General features: G+C 37.5%; 1 protein-coding gene across 3 annotated transcripts in view; it reads left to right on the top strand.

Annotated features, from left to right (window-relative positions):
* Positions 1–23,314, top strand: part of TMEM117 (transmembrane protein 117) — a 392,305-nt gene that overhangs the window by 317,907 nt on the left and 51,084 nt on the right. For all 3 annotated transcript variants that reach the window (XM_054591210.1, XM_054591211.1, XM_054591212.1), the window contains one exon: positions 1,094–1,253. In XM_054591210.1, coding sequence (XP_054447185.1) covers positions 1,094–1,253 — 160 coding nt within the window. The remainder of the gene's footprint in view (positions 1–1,093; positions 1,254–23,314) is intronic.

Raw genomic sequence — 23,314 nt, 5'->3', positions numbered from 1 at the left:
TTTTGTTCAATTAAAAATAGGAATCTAGGATAGTTCTTATTATTCTTTTTGGAATATCAATTATTATAAAAATAAGAGGGCAAAAACTGTTAATTCCCAAAATGGGTATGTATTCATCTAAGGTATTATTTTACCTTTATACTTTTCTTCCATTTTCATTTTCTTTTTTCTTTGTTTTCATTCTTTCATCTTTTTCTTTAGATTAAAACTTTTTAAAAATACTTAAAAAATTTTTATAGTTCCAAACAATATTCAGGTACCTCTGAAAGCAGAGACTTAATACATCGTGGACTGTTCTCTGGCAATATAAATTTGCATGGCTTGTATTTCAGATATACTTTGAATGGCAATATTAAAGATTAATTTAAGTATTTTTTAGTTTTATAAACAACTTAATTGATAATTGTTACAATTTTAACAGTCATTGAATTTTATCTGCATATAATTATGCAAGATTTTATGGGGGCTACACAGATGTATAAGAGAAAATTCTCAGGCCTCTAGTATCTTAGGACAAGGATGGGCAATCAGACATGGTATGACCTAGACAGATCAATAGACCACAAACTATCTAAGTCATGAGTCCTCTGAGGAGAAGAGGCTACTCTAGGCATCTACAGGAGGTTCCTCTATGGAGCTCCCCAGGCTATGAGAATGATGATGTGTTGTCTAATTTTTGTTAGACAACAACAGAATCTAAGGACTTCTTTATCCATTTACCATCACATGTGTTCACTACCCTCAGTAAATGATGTACATGCAGTGAGAACTACACACCAATGTTCTCTTTGTGACACGTGCACTAACCAAGGTCATTTGTAATATTTTTTGTGGTTAATTATTTTTTCTGTAATCTTTGTCTTACTGTCCTTAGGGAAAATCTTGGCGGAGATGCAATCATATCTTTTTCTATTGTTTTTTGAAAGAAATCACTTAATTTTCTTCTATTTTTCATCTTCCTTTTGGTGACTGTGCCTTACAGTACGTAGCTGGCAAGGGGGAGACATGTAGTATGGCCCAGGAAACATGCACCCTCCTCTGGGTGCATGTTATTATGGCTGGTGTTCTTTAATGAGTACCTTGTTTCTTGCAGGACGGTTCTGTTCACTCTGACTTCTGTGGTTGTCCTCGTCATTACAACTGACTGGATCAGCTGGGACAAGCTGAATCGGGGATTTTTGCCCAGTGATGAGGTCTCCAGAGCTTTCCTGGCTTCTTTCATTTTGGTCTTTGACCTCCTTATTGTAATGCAGGTAAGTGTCTTTGTGTTTCCCTCTTCTCATGGAAGCTGCTCTGTGCTTTGTTCTCAGTATAACACGCAGTATACAGTCTAAGGCTTCATAAAGCTGGAGGAGTACGTGGTTCCCAGTGCTATTAATGGAGCCTCCTCTGATCATATTTTCAGCAGCTTTACCAGAATAAGCCAAGTGGGCTTTTATGAGAGGGGCACCAAAAATTCCTTGAATGAACATTGCCAGGTGGGCCGCTAGAAACCATGCAGCATGGTGGTGTTTCCTGGCAAGGCTTCAGGGAAAACAAAACAAAACTAAAGAAAACAAAACACAAAAAGCCCCCTGTCATTTAGTGAATGGAAAGCTGCAGAGATGAGGATGATATAGAGCCAGCAAAACAGGGCTAAGCAATTGCCAAAGCAACTCAGGGTTTATAGCAGTTGAAATGGAATAATGTAAAAGTGCTTTTTCTGGCTATGGAAATTATCACTTTGAGTATTCACCAGAGATCCTTCCTTTTCATGTAAACAGTATTTCTGCTCTGCTTAGCAACAGATTGTTTGTACAATAGCATCACACTAACCAGTGCTACTCATGTAATCTTCCAGTGTGAATGCTTTGGGGTCTTAAGAGTATCCCTTGAATGAGACAGAAAGAGACATTAACTATTTCTTGGCATTTTGTCTTGCTCACTAAATGTCCATCCATTTGCTAGACATTTTCTTATTGCTTTCATAAAGTAATTTTGGATTTCTCTCTCCAGAGGCATTAGAAGTTATTAGAACAAAGGCTACCATTGCTGAAGGGAAAGTGTACTCCATTGTGTTCCAAATTTATGTGAGATTTCACAGGATAGCAGATTGGTTTTCTCATTTCGAAAGGTAAAAAGAGACCTTTATCAGAAAGAATCTGTAGTGTCTTAAAAGAGAAAAACAGTCTTTGTTGTTTTTTTTTTGTATATAATATAGCCTAAACATCAGGTTCAGCATGGTTCCTGGAGTATATAAACATTTTAATGGGTGATAATTTAAAATACATTACTGCTTTAAAAAGTAGTTGAAAAAATTATTTGAAGACATAAAATTGAATTATTTGTTTCATTTAAAAATTGATGTATTTACTCTTTTACCTCCAGTGGATAGTTTCACACAGTGGAGAAAGCCCTGGATTTTGAGTAATAAAGCATTGATGGGTTCCACATCTGCCTCTCTCTTGCTATAGAACCTCTTCTCGATATTTGTCAAACTGAATTTATAGCACTTATGCAATAATATATCATGTATTGTTTAAAGGCTTTTTTAAACCTTTTTCCATTTAATAATTTTAACTAATATACTTCCTTATGTGAAATACCTGCTTTGCCCAAGTGGCCTACTAGTATCTCTTTGAATCCATCTAAGAGTCAAAAGTATTGGTAGACAAATGGACTACTGTCTTTTAAATTTGTTTAAATTTATATATTTATTATATAAATTTCCTGATTTTCTATTACCATCTACCACCTCTAACTTATTTATATAGTTTTAACAATTCTGCCAGTAAATCTACTAAAAGCAGGGACTTGAAGTGGGAAAATGTAACGTTAGAATTTACAGATATTATGGACTTACTGAAGACTTACCTAATAAAGACAGATGGAAGGAAGGAAGTATAGTCAGGATTTACACAGGCGGAATCAGCAGGACTGGAAAGGGAAAGACATTCTGGGTGAAGGACATGGCATGAAAATCCTCACCGACTTGCGAAGTGCTCAAGTTCAGAGAGTGGCCAAGACACCAATCGACTGAACATAGAGAGTTTGTGCTGAGGAATATTCATTGTGACTACAAGTAACAATAACCCTGCCAAGCCAGCTTACAAAGGGGGACATAGTCCTGTGTCCATAAGGATGTCCTGCAGAGTCAGGGGAGGGATGCGGTCGCATTTGGGGGACACATGAGAGCAGAGACTAAAGTGGAACAGGGGACCCAGACCTACCTTTTGCTCTCTAGCTCTCTTCTGCTTTCTTTTTCTCTCTTACTGTAAAGCAGTTTTACAGCTTCCCAGCTCACAGATGGCACAACCAACACCTCATAGGGAGACCACTCCCTAGATGTCAGGCCAGATTCCAGATTTCTGGGACAGGATTGGACGGTGCCCATCTGTGAACTGTCTGGGGGTGAGGCGATCCCAAAGAAAAGAAGAGAGAGTTTGGGCCTCAAGAGCCAAATGAGTAGCTATCTCATACAAAGTGTGAAACCCAGGGCCCCCAAAGTAAGCCTATTCACTCTTTGTTCTCTCCCGCAGCCCCGAATCAGCTGGCCAAGCCTGTTGATTCATCTTTCGCTGTGTCGCTTGTAGCCTAATCCTTCCTTCTCATTTCTCTGCCACCATTCCAGTCCTTTCCCTCCTCTGTACGATCGTACAATACTCTCCTGTGGAACCTTCTGCTTCCAGATGCCCCCGGTCCCGTAGACCCTATGCAGCTCACCCTCATAACCTCCTAATCTGAAGCGCCATGTTGTGCATGTCACTTCTCAGCCAGCAGTAGTCAGTGATGGGTCATTGTCCCAGACCGTGCCAGGCTGACTCCAGGCTCCAGGAGCACCCTCTGAGGGCCCCCCACCATCTGGCCCTGGCTGGGTATCCCCCCACGTCTCCTGTGCTCAAGCGTGACCCAGACCAAAGGGCTTGTTGCTTGGCCCTTGGCCACAGCACCCTTGTTCCAGGGTGTCTGTGAGCCTCTTTTCGCCCGCCATAGGGCCCTCTCTTCTGCTCTGCTCATGGAGACCCTGCCACTGAGGGTTGCTTCAACTCCCCCGCCATTGCAGCCATATCATTTCTTTCTGCTTTTAACTTCTTGGAACTTTGTATCTGGACTGCAAATCAGCATTTCCTGCCCCATAGAACAGAAACTGGAGCTTTTAACTATATACAGAGCCTCACACGGGCAGCAGGAGGCCCAGAGTAATAAGTGCTTGGTGAGGATAAAGAAGTGGCATTTTAGCACTGAGTCTCAGGCAAACTCTGTCCCCCTTTGGGAGCATAATGTTGACAATACAGTAACTAACACACGTGGTAAAAGAGTGAATTTAAAGAAACAGAGCCACAGAAGACATATATATTCAAGACATGTAAAAATCTATAATACAAATATCCTAACAAGACTATAACAAGCTAAACTGTGATCTAATCCATTTCATACATATTTCAGACAAAAGAAAAGTAGAAAAGTAGCAAAATTAGTGGAAATGGAACAAGTACTTTCACTAAAAGGTTTGTCCTCATTAAAATTATTTAAGGGTGTAAAAACAATTGACTCTGGGCTTTTCTAATGATAGGAAAATTTAACTTACACTCTGAAAAGATATTTTAATGTTTGGTAAAAAAGAAAGAAAAGAAACCATAAGAATATGGAACTCCTTACTTCTGTAAAAATTTTATTTTAACAAAGTTAGTGAGTTGATGATGAATACCTGTAGTGAAAGTATGGCTATTTGTTTCAATATTTATTATAGGATTTTTCCACATTTATTGTGAATAGTATTTGTTTATCACACTTTTCTGTCGTTTGAGTATAGTCTCTAGAACTAAGGCATAAACAGATGCCAATAAAATATAACATGACATTATAAATCATCCATCCCTACAGAACACAAGAAGTAAATTGCAAAGAACACTCCCCTTGAAGGAAGTTTAATCTCAGATTCTGTTTAGCATTTATAATTACAGGATTTGATTTTATTGTGTTGCTTCAGTTTATTAAGTATTTAATCTGCAGTTATGACCCACCCATTCATCTCCTCTGCTAGATTGAGGAAGAGATATATCTAAAATATATGAATTAAAAAATATGATGTGTCATAGAGTAAGCAAAGAAAACAACGTGTTTTGAGAGAGATAGAGAGGGGAGGAGAGATCAGAATACACAGAGCCACAGAAGGGAAAGTGCGAAGGCAGCAGCGAGAGCAGGAGGGGAGGCAGCTGGAATTTGAAAAGGCAGAACAGTGAACAAGAAAAAAGTTTCCAGCTAGGAGTAGTATCATAATCATCAGGGTAGGAACTCAGTTTGTCCCACTGAGCTCAGAGAACATGCACAAATTCATTCCTAGTGGGCGTCACCGTGGTGCCAGAGACGGGGTACAGCGGACAGGAGATCAAAGGTCGCCGACACCGTCCGCAGGAGTTTGTTGTTGCATGGAAGAATTAATAATTTAATAGACCAAATTAGAGGAGAAAAGTAGAGACATTTTAGAAAGAATTATTTATTTAGAAGAGTTATTCAGGTAGGAGGTAAACATTTCTATCATTGCCACATTCTAAATTCATCTCCCTGAGCAACCCAGGATCGAGTTGCTGACAGGAGGGCTTTAGAACAGAGGAAGTTTCTCTTCATAAGATAAAGAATGCTCTGTGCTTTTTACTAGACAGGAAGAGAGAGGGAAAAAGAAGAGAGAGGAAGAGAAGGAGGGAGGCAGGAGGAGGGCTGAGGAGCCAGAAAGACAGCTGCAGGTAGGGTGATTTGAGGAGCCAGTACATTCTCCAGTGCGTGTGGATGAGTGGAGGTGGGTGGGATTAGGCAGTGGTAATGACCATGGAGACTGAGGAAAGATTGTATCTGTTGTTAAGTTTTGTCTACTCTTTGTCTCTCCTAAGTGCTTTATATAACTGAATTCTAGGGGATTGATGTAGGGAAAATTTAAAACTGTTGAGTTTCACAATTAAATCAGTGTAATCTAGTATCAAGGTAGCATCTGCCGAACGAAGTACCCAGGAGGAAGGGTTTTGTAAGATATCTGTATCTATATCTGTTTATCTAATTCCGTGTGTGTGTGTGTGTGTGTGTGTGTGTGTACCCACTCTTGAAACTTTCTTCTCTTTAAAAACCTCTCCTCTAGAAGGCTTCTCTCATCAGGTTGTGTGTGTATGTGCATGTATCTTAGATTTATGTATATAAACAGATACATAATATAAACAACATTTTATGTATAATATCATAGCTTTATAGGTTTCAAAGTGACAAGAGAAGTCTGGTAGAAGAGAGGCTTTTAAAGAGAAGAAAGATTCAAGGATTATATTTTGGTGAATGCTCATACTGTTGATACAGTTTTTTTTCCACATGTCTTTCTTATATTTTATCTATATGCCTAAATATACCTTATATTTTATCTATATGCCTAGCACCTTTGTACCTACCCATATGCTGTAACATGTGAGTTTCTTGAAGAGAGGAAATGCATTTTTTCATTTTTTTATTCCTACAACTAGCTCATGTTCAATGCACTGTGGTTTAACCATAAATATATGCTGAATGAGAGAATAAATAAGGGAAATGAACATAACATTATTTCAGAAAAGTGAAAGAACATGAGATTTTTCAAGATGTAAAATATTTACCAACAGCAGGAGAATGAACCATCAATAATATTAGATTAGGTCATTTCCGTTGAATTATAACTTTACAGATATTAAACATCTAAATAAAAATATGAATAAATTGCTCCATTAAATGTTAAAAAGGACTCTTGGTCTAGTTGAAGAGCACTTAGAGAGAGAAGTTGTATTTCCTGAAAAGTAATTCTTAATGCACTGAAAAAATAATTATGAAAATTACATTCTACAAACATTTCACTGTGTAACATCTGAAATGTGTTTGTTTTCTGTTTTGTGCATGGTTCTCAGAAGTAGGTTGACTACTTAAAAAATAGACATTGTGACTGTTGGTAGACTTTATTTTAAAACCCCATTGCCCTGACTTTTGTAGGGCACTACTTTTGAGGTCATAGCTGTTGAAAGTAAAATCAGTCACTTGAGAACATAGGGCAAAACAACAAACATGAACCTATTTTAATTAAACAGCCATGCTGTTTAGGCAAATCGGCATGTATTTTCAGAACGAGCTATTTCAACTGATTTTGTTTACATGCAACTTAGAAAGAAAAGGTTGTTTAAATGTCTGCCCACCGTTTTATATTTACATATTCTTCACCTTTGGGAATACCTTATATAACCTTCTTCAAAGTCTTTTAAACTCCTTTTCACAGTTGTTTTATATCTTCACTTTTCTTACGTGTTTGAGAACATGTAACGGTCATTTCTGTCATAAGTCCCAAGTGCTTACATGGAATAAGAGTTTATAATTTAAAGATTACCCACATTAACCACAAATGCCTCCTATGTGTATGTGCCTATGAGGCTGAATCTCAACTTGATTTACTGTCACTGTTTTGTGCTTCTGGCATCACTGCTTGTCCAGTGGAAAGAGAGATTGTTCAAGGAGAATCATAAAGAGGAACCTCGATATATTTATTAGTAACCCCAGCAATTACCCTCCAAACAGTAGACACACTTACCCTGGTGAATCACATCCGTGCAGCATGAGGGAGTTCAGCCACATGGACGGTCTGCAGGAGCTGCCAGAGAATAAGTCTTGGCAGGTGACTGTGACAGCAGGAAAATTTCGGCAGAAGGTAACAGTTGAGCATTGGGTTAACAGGCAACAAAAAAATTTAGGAGCCAATCATGGGTACTGGAGTGACCAACACACTCAAAAATGAAACTAATAGTCTGGTGAGCATGCGATAGAGATCACAGTTTTGAAACAGGCAGTAAGTTTTATGAGGATTATTGTGAGCAAAAGAGATCACTCAAGTCTTTATGGATAATGTGGGAAGAATGTAGCTTGAAGGAATTATAAGATTTGTTTAAGCAAGTGGAAAATAAAGACATTTAAGTTTTATCCCAATTTAAATACTCCAATCCCCAAGCTGTATTTTTTTTTTTTAAGAACTAGAACATGATTTAAAGCCTAGGAAGATGTAAATTTGATACTATTTTACACAAGCAATAATTTTTCAAAGCCACATGAGGCAGCAAGATATAACTCCTTCCAATTTTATTTTTCCAAAAGATGCATGGTGGTTTCTAGGTTCTGTGGAATGGCTACTGCCTGGTCACTGCTCCAAAATAATGTCCCCCCATTAGCCCTCAGCCCCATCTTTGGGTGTGTGTTTCATGGTTGGCCCTGGAAGTCATTTAGAAGTTGCCATTTGTCATTGCACCACTTACACAAGATAAAACATGCAGTGTTGAAAACTGACACATTCAGTCATTTCTTTAGGTTCCCAGCTCCTCCGGGGGAGGTTTTGAACTCGAAGTATGGCTGTACTTTAGGTGAATATGTTATAACTGATGCTAAATGTAAGCTCTACTGACAGACATTCATGTCAAATACACTCCTCCTGGTACAGATCGGCCAATACTTTGTAACTATTCTTAACAGAGTGTCAAGAATACAAGCTTTTTCTATGAGCTCCTCTGTTAAGTTTTTCAGATACAAGGATAGCTAAAGTTAAATAGGTTAAAGAAAGAAATGTTGTAGGCAATGAGAAGTCATGGACGCCAATTCAACAACCCCCAGGAACTTAGAACATTCATTTTAGCTCATGCCTAAAATAAAAAATGAAAAGCAACCATTCTTAGGCAATGTTAATAATATCTCATAGAATTTTAGAGCAGGAGGAACAATTAGGACCATATAATCACAGCCTGATAGTTACAACTACAGCCTGAGGTCATAAAGTTAGTCAGTGGTGGATCCCATTCTAGAACCTGGGTCTTCCAAATCTCAACCCTCTATTTCAACAGACAGTTTTGAAGCCAAAGATTAATTTACTCTGGAGTTGGTCATGCAAGAGGAGCCCTGGGGGATGTTGTACAACAAGTGGCTCAAAGTCTAGTCTGGTTAGACTAGAGATTGGGTCCAGTACCAGGAGGCTAATGAGAATCCTTTATGTGTGTAAACAAGAAACAAGCTGCTAAGAAGGGCAGTGGAAACACAACTGAACTAAAAAGAAAACAGAAATGAAGGGGGGAGAGGGAGATAGAAGAAAAAATAAAAGGCCAGCATTCACTGAGCACTTACCATATACTGGGGACTGTCCTGAATGCTTAGGCACATTTTATTTCATCTTCTCAACCCCCCGCTACAAAATTGATAACATCATTATCTATAATTTTACAAATGAAAAAAATGAGGATTGCCAAAAGCATACACATAGAGTCTGGATTTAGCAAAAAGAGGGTTAAAAAAACAACAGCAACAAGATTTCTGACTCCAAAACCCATACATTTTTCATACCTCATAGTATCATTGTACATATCAAATTAAATAATATACACAATAAACACAGCAAAGCACTTTATAGGTGGCAAGAAGCTTAGTGAGTAATGGGAATAGTCCTGCAATAGACTAGAACCAGAACTGTATTTCTTAGTGCAGTGTGACCTTGGTTAAGTCATTTCATTTCTAGGAATCCGTTTTCTCATCTATAGCATGACAACTTTTTCCTGACTCATGTTACAGGATTTTTATGGTAGTCAAGTTAAGAAGATACTTGAAATATGATCGTTTTGTGTATCAAATTATATAATCTGGGTAGAAGAGAAGAAATTATTTCATATGGGAAAAATTTTCAGAGGTATGCTTTGAATTATGATTAATCGTTCCAGATGTCTTTTAATTTTACCTAAGGAAAACTGTAATAACTTGATGATATATGAAGAAGTCAGAGTTGGCGTAACAATGTAGCCATAATCTGCTAACAGAGATTCCCACTGGAGGATGATTCCCACCCTTCCCTGATCGTAAGAATCAGCAAACCTCTTGGAAAATGCGAATTATGTGTTTGTGGGAAGATTGCGAGAAGTTTCTGGTTCAGGAAGCTTGCAGCTGTGCCTGGAAATGACCCGGCACTACAGGCAGCTCTTGTGATGATGGTCACCGCATTGGAGTCAACTGTGTGCTGGTTGAAAATGCAGAGTCTGGGGTCATCCTCTTTCCTACTGGTATCAGAATCACTAGGAAATTTTTTCTGTCAGTTTGAGTTTTTATTTAGCCCAAATGTTACTTCTCAGAAACTCACTGCTCTAAGTGAAGACTCTGGTGAAAAGTGAATGCTTGTTGTTATTTTAATTCAGATGATTTACATAACAGAACCGCAAGAAAATTTCAAATTGCCAGATGCTACTTGGAATTTATTGTATTTGATGAAGTTTGGGGAATTATTCAGAATTTTACATTTCTCCTATAAAACTGCATCATTCCTGTGGTGCCTACTGTGAAAGCTGAATAATCAAAAGGAAATACGTACCTGATACCAAATGGCTACACCCCCCTGGATGCTACATGGGCTTCTTGGTTCATCATGCCCAAAACCGCTCTCATGAATCTCCCAGCCTGTTATCCACTCGGTCACTCAAGCCCAAAGGCTGGAAAATGCCCAAGGTTTCTCCTTATCGCTTTTCTTCAAGTCTCTCATCAAGCTTCTATGTTCTTGCTAACTATCTCTTGAACCTATTTTCTCTGTTAGACCTTTAAAAGTTCTGCCTTAGTTCAGGTTACCATCAGCTTTCACTTATATGAGCACACTACTCTTTCTCTTGTTTTAGTCTTCCACCATTTCGCCAAAGTAATCTTTTCAACAACAACAAAAAAAAATCTCATCTTCAAATTCCTCTAATAGAAAATCCTTTGCAGGCCACACTAAGCCTGTCACCATCTAGCCCATGCCTAGCCGCTGGCTTCTTCTTACCCCCTCCTGCCCTTCCCCCTCCCACAGCTACATTTTATCTCCCATGAATTCTGCAATACCAGCCGACGACCCGAGTCCCACTGCGATAGCACGGCGTCGGCCTTCGCACACGCAATGCAATGGCCTCTCCATGACGTGTGTGCTCAGCTGCCCTCAGCCATCTGTTAGCCCTTGACTTAAATGCTCCCCTCTCTGTGAAGCCTCCCCTGCCTCTCTTAGATAAACTTAAGTACTTCTTTTTTTCTATGTCCGTGGCAGTTTTTACAAATTTCAGTTATAGTTATTTCCTGTTGCATTGTATTTGTTTGTTTGCATATATAGAATTATTTCACGGAAAAGTTGTGATAATTACATGGAATAGTTTCTGGTCCAACACAGAGAATATTCAACAGATATTGGTCAAACTTAGACCAGCACCTAGACCAGTACCTGACAAGTCATTGGGACTCAATAATCATGTTTTATTCCAAATGGAAGCAATTTTGTTATTTTTTTAGGCTATGGGATCAATATATTTGTATGTGCCTCATACATTTTGTATGTGAGAGTCGTATTTGTATTGGTCAGAAATTGAAAAGTTTGTTTTTAAAGGGCTTGTTTAAGATTCTGTAGACATTAGACAATTTATGCATTAAATTTGGTATAGATTCAGGAAATATTTATCACGTGATTCGATTTCTTCATGTTTTGCAAAGCACAGCCATCTCTGACTCTAACATATGTTTCTCTGAGCCCAGTTTTTGCTCACGTAACCTCCTCTAGTTGAAACTGGTGTCCTGTACAACTGTCATTGACATACCCTGTATAAACGGCTGCAAAAGAGGCTGTAAAAGTTGTAAAATTTGTTGTGATTGCTCCTCCCTATATTATTAAAAAGGCAAGGGGACTTCTGATTGCAAAGCCATTAGAAAGAGATTCTGAGCATAGCAGACCTTGCTGCATTTTTCCTAGTCCCTGCAAGAAGGAAGAAAGGGAAGGATATTGTGGCTGAGCTTTCACTCACCTTGTCACGGCCCCCAGGAGAGGCATGGTGACCGCCCCTCGCTGCCCGCGCCCGCCAGGAGTTTCCTTACCAATAGAGTGATGGAGGGCTGCAGTGACTGACTCTCACAGTAGGAGTTTAACTGGGTGAGGAAATTACACCAAATGAATTACAACTATAAAAGCCCATACTCTTAAATTCGGTCATAGAGGATCTATGTTTTATTATTTTATAAAAACAGCAGCCATCTACATTCAACTGCAAACTACTTAATATTAATAATAACAATCTTGTGTGTTATATATCTTCCTATAGAATCATTCAAAAGTTCAAGCTTCATGGCAGGGGTACCTTTAAATATATATTTATTATAATTTTTATAATATGACAAATAATTTTTATAATATGACAAAATAATATGTTTATTTTGATAGAGGTGGAAAATGTGCAGGTTCTAACCATGTAAGTGGGAGAACTTTGAAAGAGGGATTCTCATAAAATGAGATTTTCTAACTGGAAAAATCTCTAGCCATATGAGCTATACAAGAGCATAACTTAATTATAATACAATGAGTTGATGATTTATATCAGATGTGCCTTGATATAGAGGAGACACTGAGCTTATCACCTTCAGCATGGTCTGGGCATTAGTTCTGTCTGCATTTGCATAGTTAGTAGCTCTGAAACATTTCCTGTTTAATGTCTGAGGTTGTCTAGGTAATTCAAAGTGTATTTTCTCAGATTGACCCAATAAGGCAAATATTTAAAAGAATAGTAGAACATCGTTTCAAAATGATTGATTCCCAGAGACCTAAAGTGTTTAGGCACCCTCACTATTTCTGTTCAAATTTATGAAATGCTTCATCTCACTGCTAAAATGGCTTTCCAATTCCCTCATCTCTCAGTAAAAATAAGCCTGATTTGTTTTTGAATGTCTTAGAAAATTATTTGCATGTCTGAACAGACTGTAACTTGTTTATGAGGCTATAGAGAGTAGATCATCACTGAACTTGAGGAAGGAGGGCCAGTGTAAATATTTTTGACACTTCTTTTGAAATCTGTTTTAAAACTATTTAAAAAAAGAGTGGGGAGAACACTTTCAAACCTAATTAATATATAACAGTCTATGATGCACACTAATCTACAGGGACCCTTCAATACCAGCTTGCCAGAAAAGTTGTAGCGATATATACACCACCAACAGTGACTAAAAATACCTGGTGAGGTAGGCAGACTGATGCCCCCCACCCCTAAAGATACCCACACCGTAGTCCCTAGAACCTGTAAATGTCCTAAATTACATGGCAAAGAGAAATTATGGTGGAATTAAGGTTGCTAATCAGCTGACCTTAAAATAGGGAGATTATCCTAATTACCCAGGAAGGCACAAGGTAATTACGAAGGTCTTTAAAAAGAAGAAAAGGGAAGCAGAAGAGAACCAGAGAGATGGCAGCATGAGAAGGACTTGGTCCAACACTCCTGGCCCTGGAGATGGAGGAGGAGAGCCAAGAAGCCACGGAATGCAGGTGGTGTCTATAATCAGAAAAGGGTAAAGTAACAATTCTTTCCTAGAGCTTTCAGAAGGAAGGCAGCCCTGCCAACACCTTGATTGTGCCCCCTGAGACTCCTTTATAAATGCAGACCTCCAGAACTGTAAGGTAATAAACTTGGGTTGTTTTGAGGCACAATATTTGTACTAATTTGTTACAGAAGCAATAGGGAACTAATGCGCCTGAGTTTCACCACATATTTGCTGATATGGAGTATTATTGATCTTTTAAAATTGTTGGTAGTCCAAAGGTCAAAAACATCTTATTGCTCTTTAATTCTGTATCATTAGTTGTTAAGTTTATTTTATTCTGCTAAATACTGGTTGGATATTAAAATTGCTTCATGAACGGTCAGTTCTTGGGTTGATCCTATTTCATTATTGAAGTTTTAGTTTCTTTTTCTTACCCCTTGGACCATTAAGTATCATTTTTACTGTTGGTATCTAATACATTAAGAGAAGTGTTTACTGTGTTTATCCAGAATTTGTGGTGAATTTTTATAAAGTAAGGCAACCTTTCAACATCACCAGAGATGTTAACATGTGATTTCATTCGTTTTCTACTTTCAACCATAAATGTGAGAAGCTATGAGAAGAGCTCTCTTACCTTGATTCATCCTTTGTGGTAGCACGTTATTGTTCAATGCTGCTGGATTTGGTTCTGCATGTATATCTGTAAGTCAGATGTGTGTGTCCTTTTTTTCCCTGCTAACTTTAACATGTTATGTTAGTGCTATAAATAGATCAAAAGCCTCTGTCTCTGCTGTGCTCCAGAATTATTTAAATCCATGGAAGATTTTGTGGTGCATTCTGTTGTTTTATGCTTCATTATACTTCTTCTTTCCCTACACCATTTTTATATTATGTCAACAAGTTCAATGGTATTTACAGAATGAAAGGAAAATACATATATTATCTCACACTTTTATTTTGAAGTTAAAACCCCCATCGTGCCTATTTTTACATCCATAAGTCATTCCTGTAATTATGGAAGGAAAAAGAGGTGAGAAATAAGAAAGGGTCTCCTTGGAGAGTTGTTGTTGGCAATACAGCTCTGGTTACCTATAATTTCATTACATTTCTTTTCCTTTGATGTTTTAATGTTGTTACTATTATTATCATTATCATTGATTATGATTATGCCTGTATGAAAGCCTGTTATACCAAATTAAAAATATATAGCTTATTCATTATTATAAGGTCAACTTGGACTGTATTAATAGGAGTGTCCAGGAGGAAAGAAGTAAGAGCACCATGTTATTCCCTCATGGTCAGAACATTTCAGCAGAATTATGTTGAGTATAAAATATTACATTAAAAATGTATTGATTTTCTAAATTGCAAAAGCATTGCAAGTTCTTTGAAAAAAATTTGGAAAGCACGGAATAGAATAAAGGAGAAATAAAATTATTTATAATGCAATCATCCAGGTAAATCCACCATTACTTGTAGACTTTAATTTTTGTACATAATTGCATATATATTTTTCCAAAACAAAACATTATCACCTACATTATTACTGTTTTGTAACCTGCTTTTCTGCTTCACAATATGTTATTAAAATTTTCCACATCATGAAATATTCTTTCACAAGATCATTTTCATGAATGTCTTATAATTTAGTCTGTGATGGTATTAACAAATTACCTATTGTTAAACATCTGTTCATTTTATTAATATTTATGGTGCTGCAGTGAACATGATAAAATAATTATTTTCTTGAGATAAATTCCCAGAAGTTCATTTGTTAAGATAGAAGGGTTACTTATTATAATGCCTCCTGATATGCTTAGCCAAATTTCCCTCTAAAGGGTGTTTTACTTATCATTCCATGACAAGTATAGGAAGGTGGCCGTTCCTCTTACCAACAAAAAATATTGGATTTGTATTATTAGGTTCCAACTAGATTGGCAAAAAAAAAAATATTTCATTTTGATATACATTTTTTAATTACACATGTCCATGATGACTAGTTCAACAATTCTTTCCAATTTTGGATTTCCTTTTGACTTTTAGCAAGATAATACAACACAGTACATTATAAAACCATCCCAAGGGGCCGGTAGTAGCATAGTAGACTGTTAGCAAACAAACGCTGCATCCTTCTGCGGTGAGACATGTGAATGCACACTTTAGTGGGACATGCAGAGACGATCAGCATCCTTTCTTCTCATTAGGTTTGTTACCAAATAAGCTGAGGTCAGATTAGGTTTGCCACTGTATGAAGCTAGAAAGTTTTATTTTCAGAGCCTTTCCTACTTCACAGTTGCAGACAAAATATGCTGTATGTGTAGTGAGGATGACCTTTTTTTTCTTAAGTCTGTTGGCTATCTGGGTGTGTGTGTGTTTGGTGAATTGGTTGTTGATATGTTTTGCTCAATTTTTTAATATCAGTGTGCTTAATGTGTGCCTCATTGACTTGCAATAGCTCTTCGCACATTAAAGATATTACCTATTTTTCTGTTGTATGTGTTATAAATATTTGTTTTCAGTTTTATTTGGTATAAAGATTGTTTACAAGCTTAAGTCTGCCCCCAAATCACCTGGTACCTATGTGCATTAGTCTGTGTGTGGCGTGAGGTGGGGTGGATATGCATGTGTCTGTGCACACATGTGCACAGGCATGTTTAATGTAAATTCCTAAAAACTGCCCATTGAAAATTTGATATAAAAAGTCAAGTTCAAATTCTGGAATCTGAACCTGAGAAAGCCCAAGTACGATTCTGATGCAGGTAATCAGAGGTTCACATTTTGGTTTATGCTAGGGTTTGTTCCACATGTAGTTGTTTTCAAGTTAGGTCGGTTGAAATCGGTTGATTGTTTCCTTTGTGATTTCTGCCTTTTATGTGAAGCTGTGAACACTGTGTTTCAAAAGAGACATTGACAAACCTGAGAGAATGTCCAAAGGCCAACAAGCCCGATGTTGAAACGACCAGTAAGAATGACAGAGGAATGATGGAGGAAATGAGGATGTTTAGCTTGAAGCATATACTTTGGGCAGGAACGTGCTAGCGATCTTCTGTCAAAGAGAGAATGTAGCTATCCTGTGTTTCACCAGAAGGCTGTAAGTAAAGCAGTGTGTTGAAATTCAGGGCAACACTGGCTGGGGTGGCTCCGTGGATTGAGTGCCAGCCTACAAACCTAAGGGTCACTGGTTCAACTCCCGGTCAGGGCACATGCCTGGATTGCAGACCAGGTCCCCATTAGAGGGCATGCGAGAGGCAACCACACATTGATGTTTCTCTCTCTCTCCTTCCCTTCCCCTCTCTCTAAAAATAAATAAATAAAACTTAAAAAAAAATAAATTCAGATCAACATCTCCATCTTCTGTGAATTTTCCTTTATAAAACATCTCTGCTCATGTCACTTCCCTGTTTGGATTCCCTTTGTGCTTTTGTCGTCTTTAGAACACTTAACTGTCCTGTGAGATCCCTCATTTGGAAGCCTCACTCCTCTCTCTCCCGCACTACTAAGGTTCTGCCCTGTGAATGGCCTGATGTTTTTCAAAGACTCAACAGGTTCATGCATCTTTCCTCCTTCTCAAAACTGAGTGTCACAAGCTATCTGATCTACTAACCCCCTTCTCTCTGGCTGAGGCACATGGGAAGCTATAGTCAGGACTGAGTCTTTGGGAGTCATATTTCTCTTAGGATCCTCTCTGGAATGTCACCAATGTGATCCTATCCAGCAAATAGGTCCTCAAAAAGCCCAATGATGTCTTTATATGTATTTACATATATTAACATATAGTTAATACTTACTAGTTATAGGCTAGGTAGTAGGGCTACAAAGATGAGCAAAACGTATATCCTCTCTTCTAAGATTCTCAACATCTCAGAAAAGAAGAATTAATGAAAATTAAATGGGAAAGTTTAGTGAATACTTGAAATTGTAGAGACCACAACTATATAATTCACACTTCAGCATTTATTGAAATTTGAGTGAATTTATAATGCATCCAGACATAAAATTATGTTTAAGGGGATACGTAAAAGAAAAATAATTAAATTTGCTTGAATTATGTAGAGAAGTAGCATTGTATTTTGAACCAAATGCATAGTTTTTGCCAAGATGACTAAGTGAAAGATGTTTATGCTTCCATTGAAAATTGGATTGGTGTTATACAGCATGTTAACTGAAAGACATGCTCATTTTTACTTGCTTAGGAATCCTTATAATGCTCAATAAAGCGACTGCGTGTTTTTGCATAACAAAAGACAATGTGCATAGTTAATCACTAAACGCCTTGGGATAATGAGTGTGTTAAGTATTTTAGCATCTGTTATATTTATATTTCATCTTGGTCATTAATGGATAATTTTCTCTTCCACTACATAGAAGAAGACAATTTTTTGTTATTGTTACACTGCAATTTGCAGTAGGAGTTGTAGGTTTTTTTAGCAGCCAATTACTCAAGTGTATTGCATTTGGAGTCAGTCTGTTCAGATACCAGTGTGCTTGCAGTGTAGCTGAAGTTCTGAATCAGCAAGAACCCCACAATCACCAAGGCCAGAAGCCCCCAATATTTTAATTCCATGTCTACACTCAAAGTTGGCTAGTGAGCCGTCGTGGAATGCCCAATAAGGAAAATGCATTCTTCAGTGTTAGACTCCTAGATCCAGGCCCAAACATCTGTGACCGATTACAAATACGTTCTTCTCTGTGGAGCAGTGAGCCAATTACATGATTTCTAAATAGTAGACCTGATCATCCAAATGCAGTTTGATATTATCTCTTGTTGATCAGAAACCAGAACTTTTTCTCAAGGTAATAACCCTTTTTTCTTCCACTATAGAACATCTTGAGAGTTGTATTAGCTAAAGCTGATTTCCTTTGCAAGTTCCAAAACCATGCATGGCCCACCAGACTATGAACTCTTTGAAGGCATGAGCTGTCATATTGATCTTAGTATCACCACCATTTAGCAAGTGCGTGGCAGTGTTTCCATAAATGTGCACTGAGTTGTGTTAACTTTATTTGCCATGGATGATAAAAACTATCAAGAATTTCAGCACTATTAACACTTAGTTCTATTAGGATTTGAAGCTTTAAGAAACAGTGCATTTTATTCTGCCAGTAAGTAAACATCTGCATGAGGGGACTATTAGCGGTGATTTCTAGGCAAGCAAAGCAAATGTTATAATCAATGCTATAATTTTTAACTAAAATATGTCTTTGGTTGGGGTTTGAACCAATTTTCCTAAATTTTACCTTAAATTTTTGCTGCCATTTCAACTTGTTTCTAGAGAATTCTAGAATCTTCCTGTAACGGAAAGATCTGCTCATTACCAGAGAGTTCAAGGACCTCTTTTTTTCATTGAAGCATAGTAGACATACAATATTATATTAGTTTCAGTTGTACAACATAACCATTCAGCATTTAAATACCTTATGAAGTGATCGGTGTGTCAAGTATAGTAACCATCTGTCACCATACAAAGTCATAATATTACTTAACTACGTTCTATGTTCTGTACCATCCTCATGACTTAATTATTTTGTAACTGGAAGCTTGTACCTCTTAAACCCCTTCACCTATTTTGTCCATCTTTTTGCTCCCCACCCCTCTAGCAAACATCAGCTTTTTCTCTGTATCTGTGAGTCTGTTTCTGTTATGTTTTAGTTGTTCATTTGTTTTGCATTTTAGAGTCCACGTGTAAGTGAAATCATATGGTATTTATCTTTTTCTGTCTGACTCATTTCACTCTGTATAATACCTTCTAGGTCCATCCATGCTGTCACAAATGGCAAGATTTCATTCCTTTTTAGGGCTGAGTAAGATATCTTACATATTCTTTATCCATTCATCTGTCAATGGTCACCTAGGTTATTTCCATATTTTAATATTGTTAAAATGACCATACTACCCAGCAATTTACAAGTTCAATGCAGTTCTCATCAAAATAGCAATGTCATTCTTCTCATCTATTGATGGACACTTAGGGTGCTTCCACACTTTGGCTGTTGTAAATAATGCTACAGTGAATGCAGGAGGTGCAGGTATCTTTTTGAATTAATGTTTTCATTTTCTTCAGATAAATACCCAGAAGTGTAATTTGGGGGTTGTATGATAGTTTCTTTTTAATTTTTGAGAAACCTCCATATTGTTTTCCACCAACAGTGCACAAGAGTTCCTTTTTCTGCACATCCTTGCCAACACTTGTTATTTGTTGTCTTTTTGATAATAGCCATCTGACAAGTATGAGGTCATAACTCATTGTGGTTTGGATTTGCATTTCCCTGATGATTAGTGATGTTGAGCGTCTCTTCACATCTTTGTTGGCCATCTGTTTGTCTTCCTCAGACCTGCCTATTTTTTAAGTTGTATTTTTTTTATTTTTATTTTGAGTTGTATGAGTTCTTTGTGTATCTTGGATAGTAGCCACTTACCAGATATATCATTTGCAAATATCTTCTCCCATTCAATAGATTGCCTTTTCATCTCATTGATGGTTTTCTTTGTTGTGCAAAAGCTTTTTAATTTGATGTATTCCCTTTTGTTTGTATTTGCTTTTGTTACTCTTGCCTTTGGAGACAGATAAACAAATATTGCTAAGACTGTTGTCAAAGAATTTACTGCTTATAGTTTTGTTTTTGTTTTTTTCCCCTGGGAGTTTTATGGTTTCAGGGCTTAAATTTAAATCTTTAGTCTACTTTGAGTTTATTTTTCTATATGATATAAGAAAGTGGTCCAATATCATTTTTTTACATGCATCTGTTCAGTTTTCCCAACACCACTTATTGAAGAGACTGTCTTTTCCCCATTGTATAATATATTCTTGTCTCTTTTATTGTAGAATAATAAAAAATATAAAGCAGGTCTATTTCTGGGCTCTCTATTCTGTTCCATTGACCTATATGTCTGTCTCTGTGCCATTACCAACTGTTTTGATTACTATAGTTTTATAATATAGTTTGAAATCAGGGACAGTAATACCTCTAGCTTTTGTTCTTTTTTCTCAAGATTGCTTGGACTATTTGAATTGAGTGACTTGAAATCAAGGTGAGTTGCTTAAGGAATTTAAGGAGCTTATATAAGAAATAAGAAAATATGTCTTGATGTCTCAAGACACAATTGTACTTTCAGAACTCCAGTTTCCACAGAGCTGCCACAGGGGCCCACAGAGTGGGAGGCAGATGCCATAAAAAGGGTAGTGGATGGAAGAGGAACTATCCATCTAACCAGAACAACTTCAATTTTATTGAAGATTCCTATAAACTATCTCTCAGAGTCTCAGTGTTGACAATATTTTGGATACTGCGCCTCTAGAACAGTGACACAAATATAGTAGTAAATAACTTAGGAAGGCATGTAAAGATTCTGAAGAGTCAAACTGCAAACATACGGAACAGAGTCTTAGTAACATTAGGCACAAAAACATCTTGTGGCTCAGTATGAAGCAATGCTATGCTATGGCTGCCAAAACAAAAGAGAACTTGGGCTATATTATAAGAAATATGGAATTTAAAACATTGGAGGTGATAAGTCAGCTCTAGTTTGAACTGATTAACTCTACTTGTCCAGAATTGTGTTTAGGAAGATAGACACAAAACTCAGATACTTTCAGGAGAAATTTTCCAGGATAGTGAGGAGTAATACAGAATTTGGAAAAGTTCTCAAGGGCAATAAGATACTTTCCTGAAAAAACTAAACATTAGTATAAGACAGAGACATTGTCTTAAGGAAAAGGTTCTTAACCTTGTTGGGAGATAGAAATGAAGTGTTTATAATTCAGATCATGAGAAAATGAGGAGAGAAACTCATGATTGGTGTGAGTGAGCCCTAACTTAGGGTTTTAAAATAATTTTTTTATTGTGATGAAATATAGATAACATAAAATATCACAATTTAACTATTTTTAAGTGTACAGTTCTGTGGCATTACATTGTGTAACTGATAAAGACTCTCTCTTTGACCAAACTTTAGTCAGGCTCCTCTGAGTGCTTGTCTCGACTAGACCTGACCTTGCGTCTGGTCCTCAAGCCTGCCTAGTTCGGTTGCAGTAAAAATCCTTCTCAGTCAGTGCAGAGAGACTACCCTACCTGTGATATCTGCTCACCTTGGCCTACCTTCAGGAAGAATCCTGTTAAGCTGATTTGGGAAAAACCCTCCTACCTTTGATGTTGTCTGCTTAGTAATTTTCCAGCATCTGATCCAACCCTCCGCCCCTGCCGCTCTGCTCCCTGGTTGTAAGTCCCCAGCTGCCTCCACTATATTCAGAATTGAGCCTGATCTGCCTCCCCTATTGCGATGGTCTTGACACCTATTGCAATAGTCCTGAATGAAGTCTTCTTTACCACTTCAACAAGTTTCAGAATAAGGGCTATGTGTGTGTTCTAACACAATCATTACTTCCATCTGTCTCTGGAACTTTTCTATCTTGAAAAACTGAAACTCTGTACTCATTAAAAAATAACTCCTCATTCCCTCTTCCTCTCAGCCCATGGCAACCACCATTCTACATTCTGTCTCTGTGATTTTGAATACTCTTTCTACTTCATGTAAGTAGAATTATGTGGTATTCTACCTTTTGTGACTGGCTTATTTTACTTAGCATGATACTTTCAAAGTTCATCCATCAGTGGACACTGGGGTGCTTCCACTTCTTGCCTATTGTGAATAGTGCTGCTGCAATCGTGGGTGAACAAAAAGTATCTGTTTGAGTCCTGGCTTTCAGTTCTTTTGTGTATATATTCACAAGTAGAATTACTGGATCCTATGGTAATTTCATTTTTTTGAGGAACTGCCATATCATTTTCCATAGCAATTGCACTATTTTACATTCACATCAATAATACATAGGGGTTCCAATTTCTCCTGTGTTTTCAACCACTTTTTTTGTTGTTATTTTGATAATACCCATAGTAAAGGATGCGAAGTGCGTAGCTGCGGATATATTGCTGCCTCCACACCATCCACACACTGACTGTACAAATACACCCACTTTCACATGGAAGGATGTCTTCTGCTGCATAGCAGCAGCAGGAGGCTCACTTTTTTGTTAAACTACTGTAAGGTGATAGTCTGGTTTTATACTATTTCACATTTTTAAAATCTCACAGTATTCAGCTAAAGTGTAAGTTGTAATCCATTGTTCTGCTAGTCTGGAGTTCTAACCACAAATGCTTTGATTCCTCAGTAATCAATATACAAAAGAATTTGGAGTCACACCATTGATGAATTGGTCAGTTTCTGTGTAGAGATACAGCTTGAATATTTGTTTTGGGGACCAAATAAAGGCCTTTAAATAAGCTCTAATTTGTCTCCTATTGAAACATTTTTTTAAAAATAGTTTCCTTGTTTTGTGTGCGTGTGCCAGCAGCTAGAGAGTCACATTCAGACTCTTTGATCATCTAAGTATCTTTTTAATCTCTGCAGAAGTAAGGCGCTGTAATGTAAATAAAGCACCATGGATGCCAAATCAGAAGCTGCCCCTTGAGATTTCGGATCCTCTGAGACCCTTGTCAGTTTTAATAGCAGGGATGTTTCATAAGCCTAGAGTGGTCTTGGGGCCAGCCCATCAGTAATAACCATTAAGTTCAAGTCCATTTCAGTGCTCCTTGGGGTTTCATATTTGTTTCACCGACATACAGCTCACACGCCAAAGAGCTGAAGAGCTTTTAAACAATTAAGACGGAACCTCTTGTCAGACTAAGATTAAGTGTTGGCAGTTTGGATCACAGGGTAATTGTTCATGAATTAGCGATGCATTGAGGTTCGTTGAAATTTACTGGACAGTATTGACTACCTTTCTAAGCTTTCTATAGAATTTAACATTTTTTTACTGCTCAGAGTGTTGGATGCCCTTCCTTGTACACTGGATCTCCCCCTCCCATCTAGGGAGCAGTGACCCAGGGACCGAATCTATTCCTGCTGCCACCCTTCAGTCCCCAGGGCAGCCATCTCCACTGCAAAGCGCACTGACCCTTGCTAACCCATGGACTTATGAGGAAAACTTTTCTTATCCTATGAATTTAC

The sequence above is a fragment of the Pteronotus mesoamericanus genome, unplaced genomic scaffold (assembly GCF_021234165.1).
Source record: "Pteronotus mesoamericanus isolate MK-2021 breed Mesoamerican mustached bat unplaced genomic scaffold, CSHL_Meso_final scaffold_21, whole genome shotgun sequence".
NCBI classification, from domain to species: domain Eukaryota; kingdom Metazoa; phylum Chordata; class Mammalia; order Chiroptera; family Mormoopidae; genus Pteronotus; species Pteronotus mesoamericanus.
This window is presented reverse-complemented; position numbering and strand designations above follow the sequence as displayed.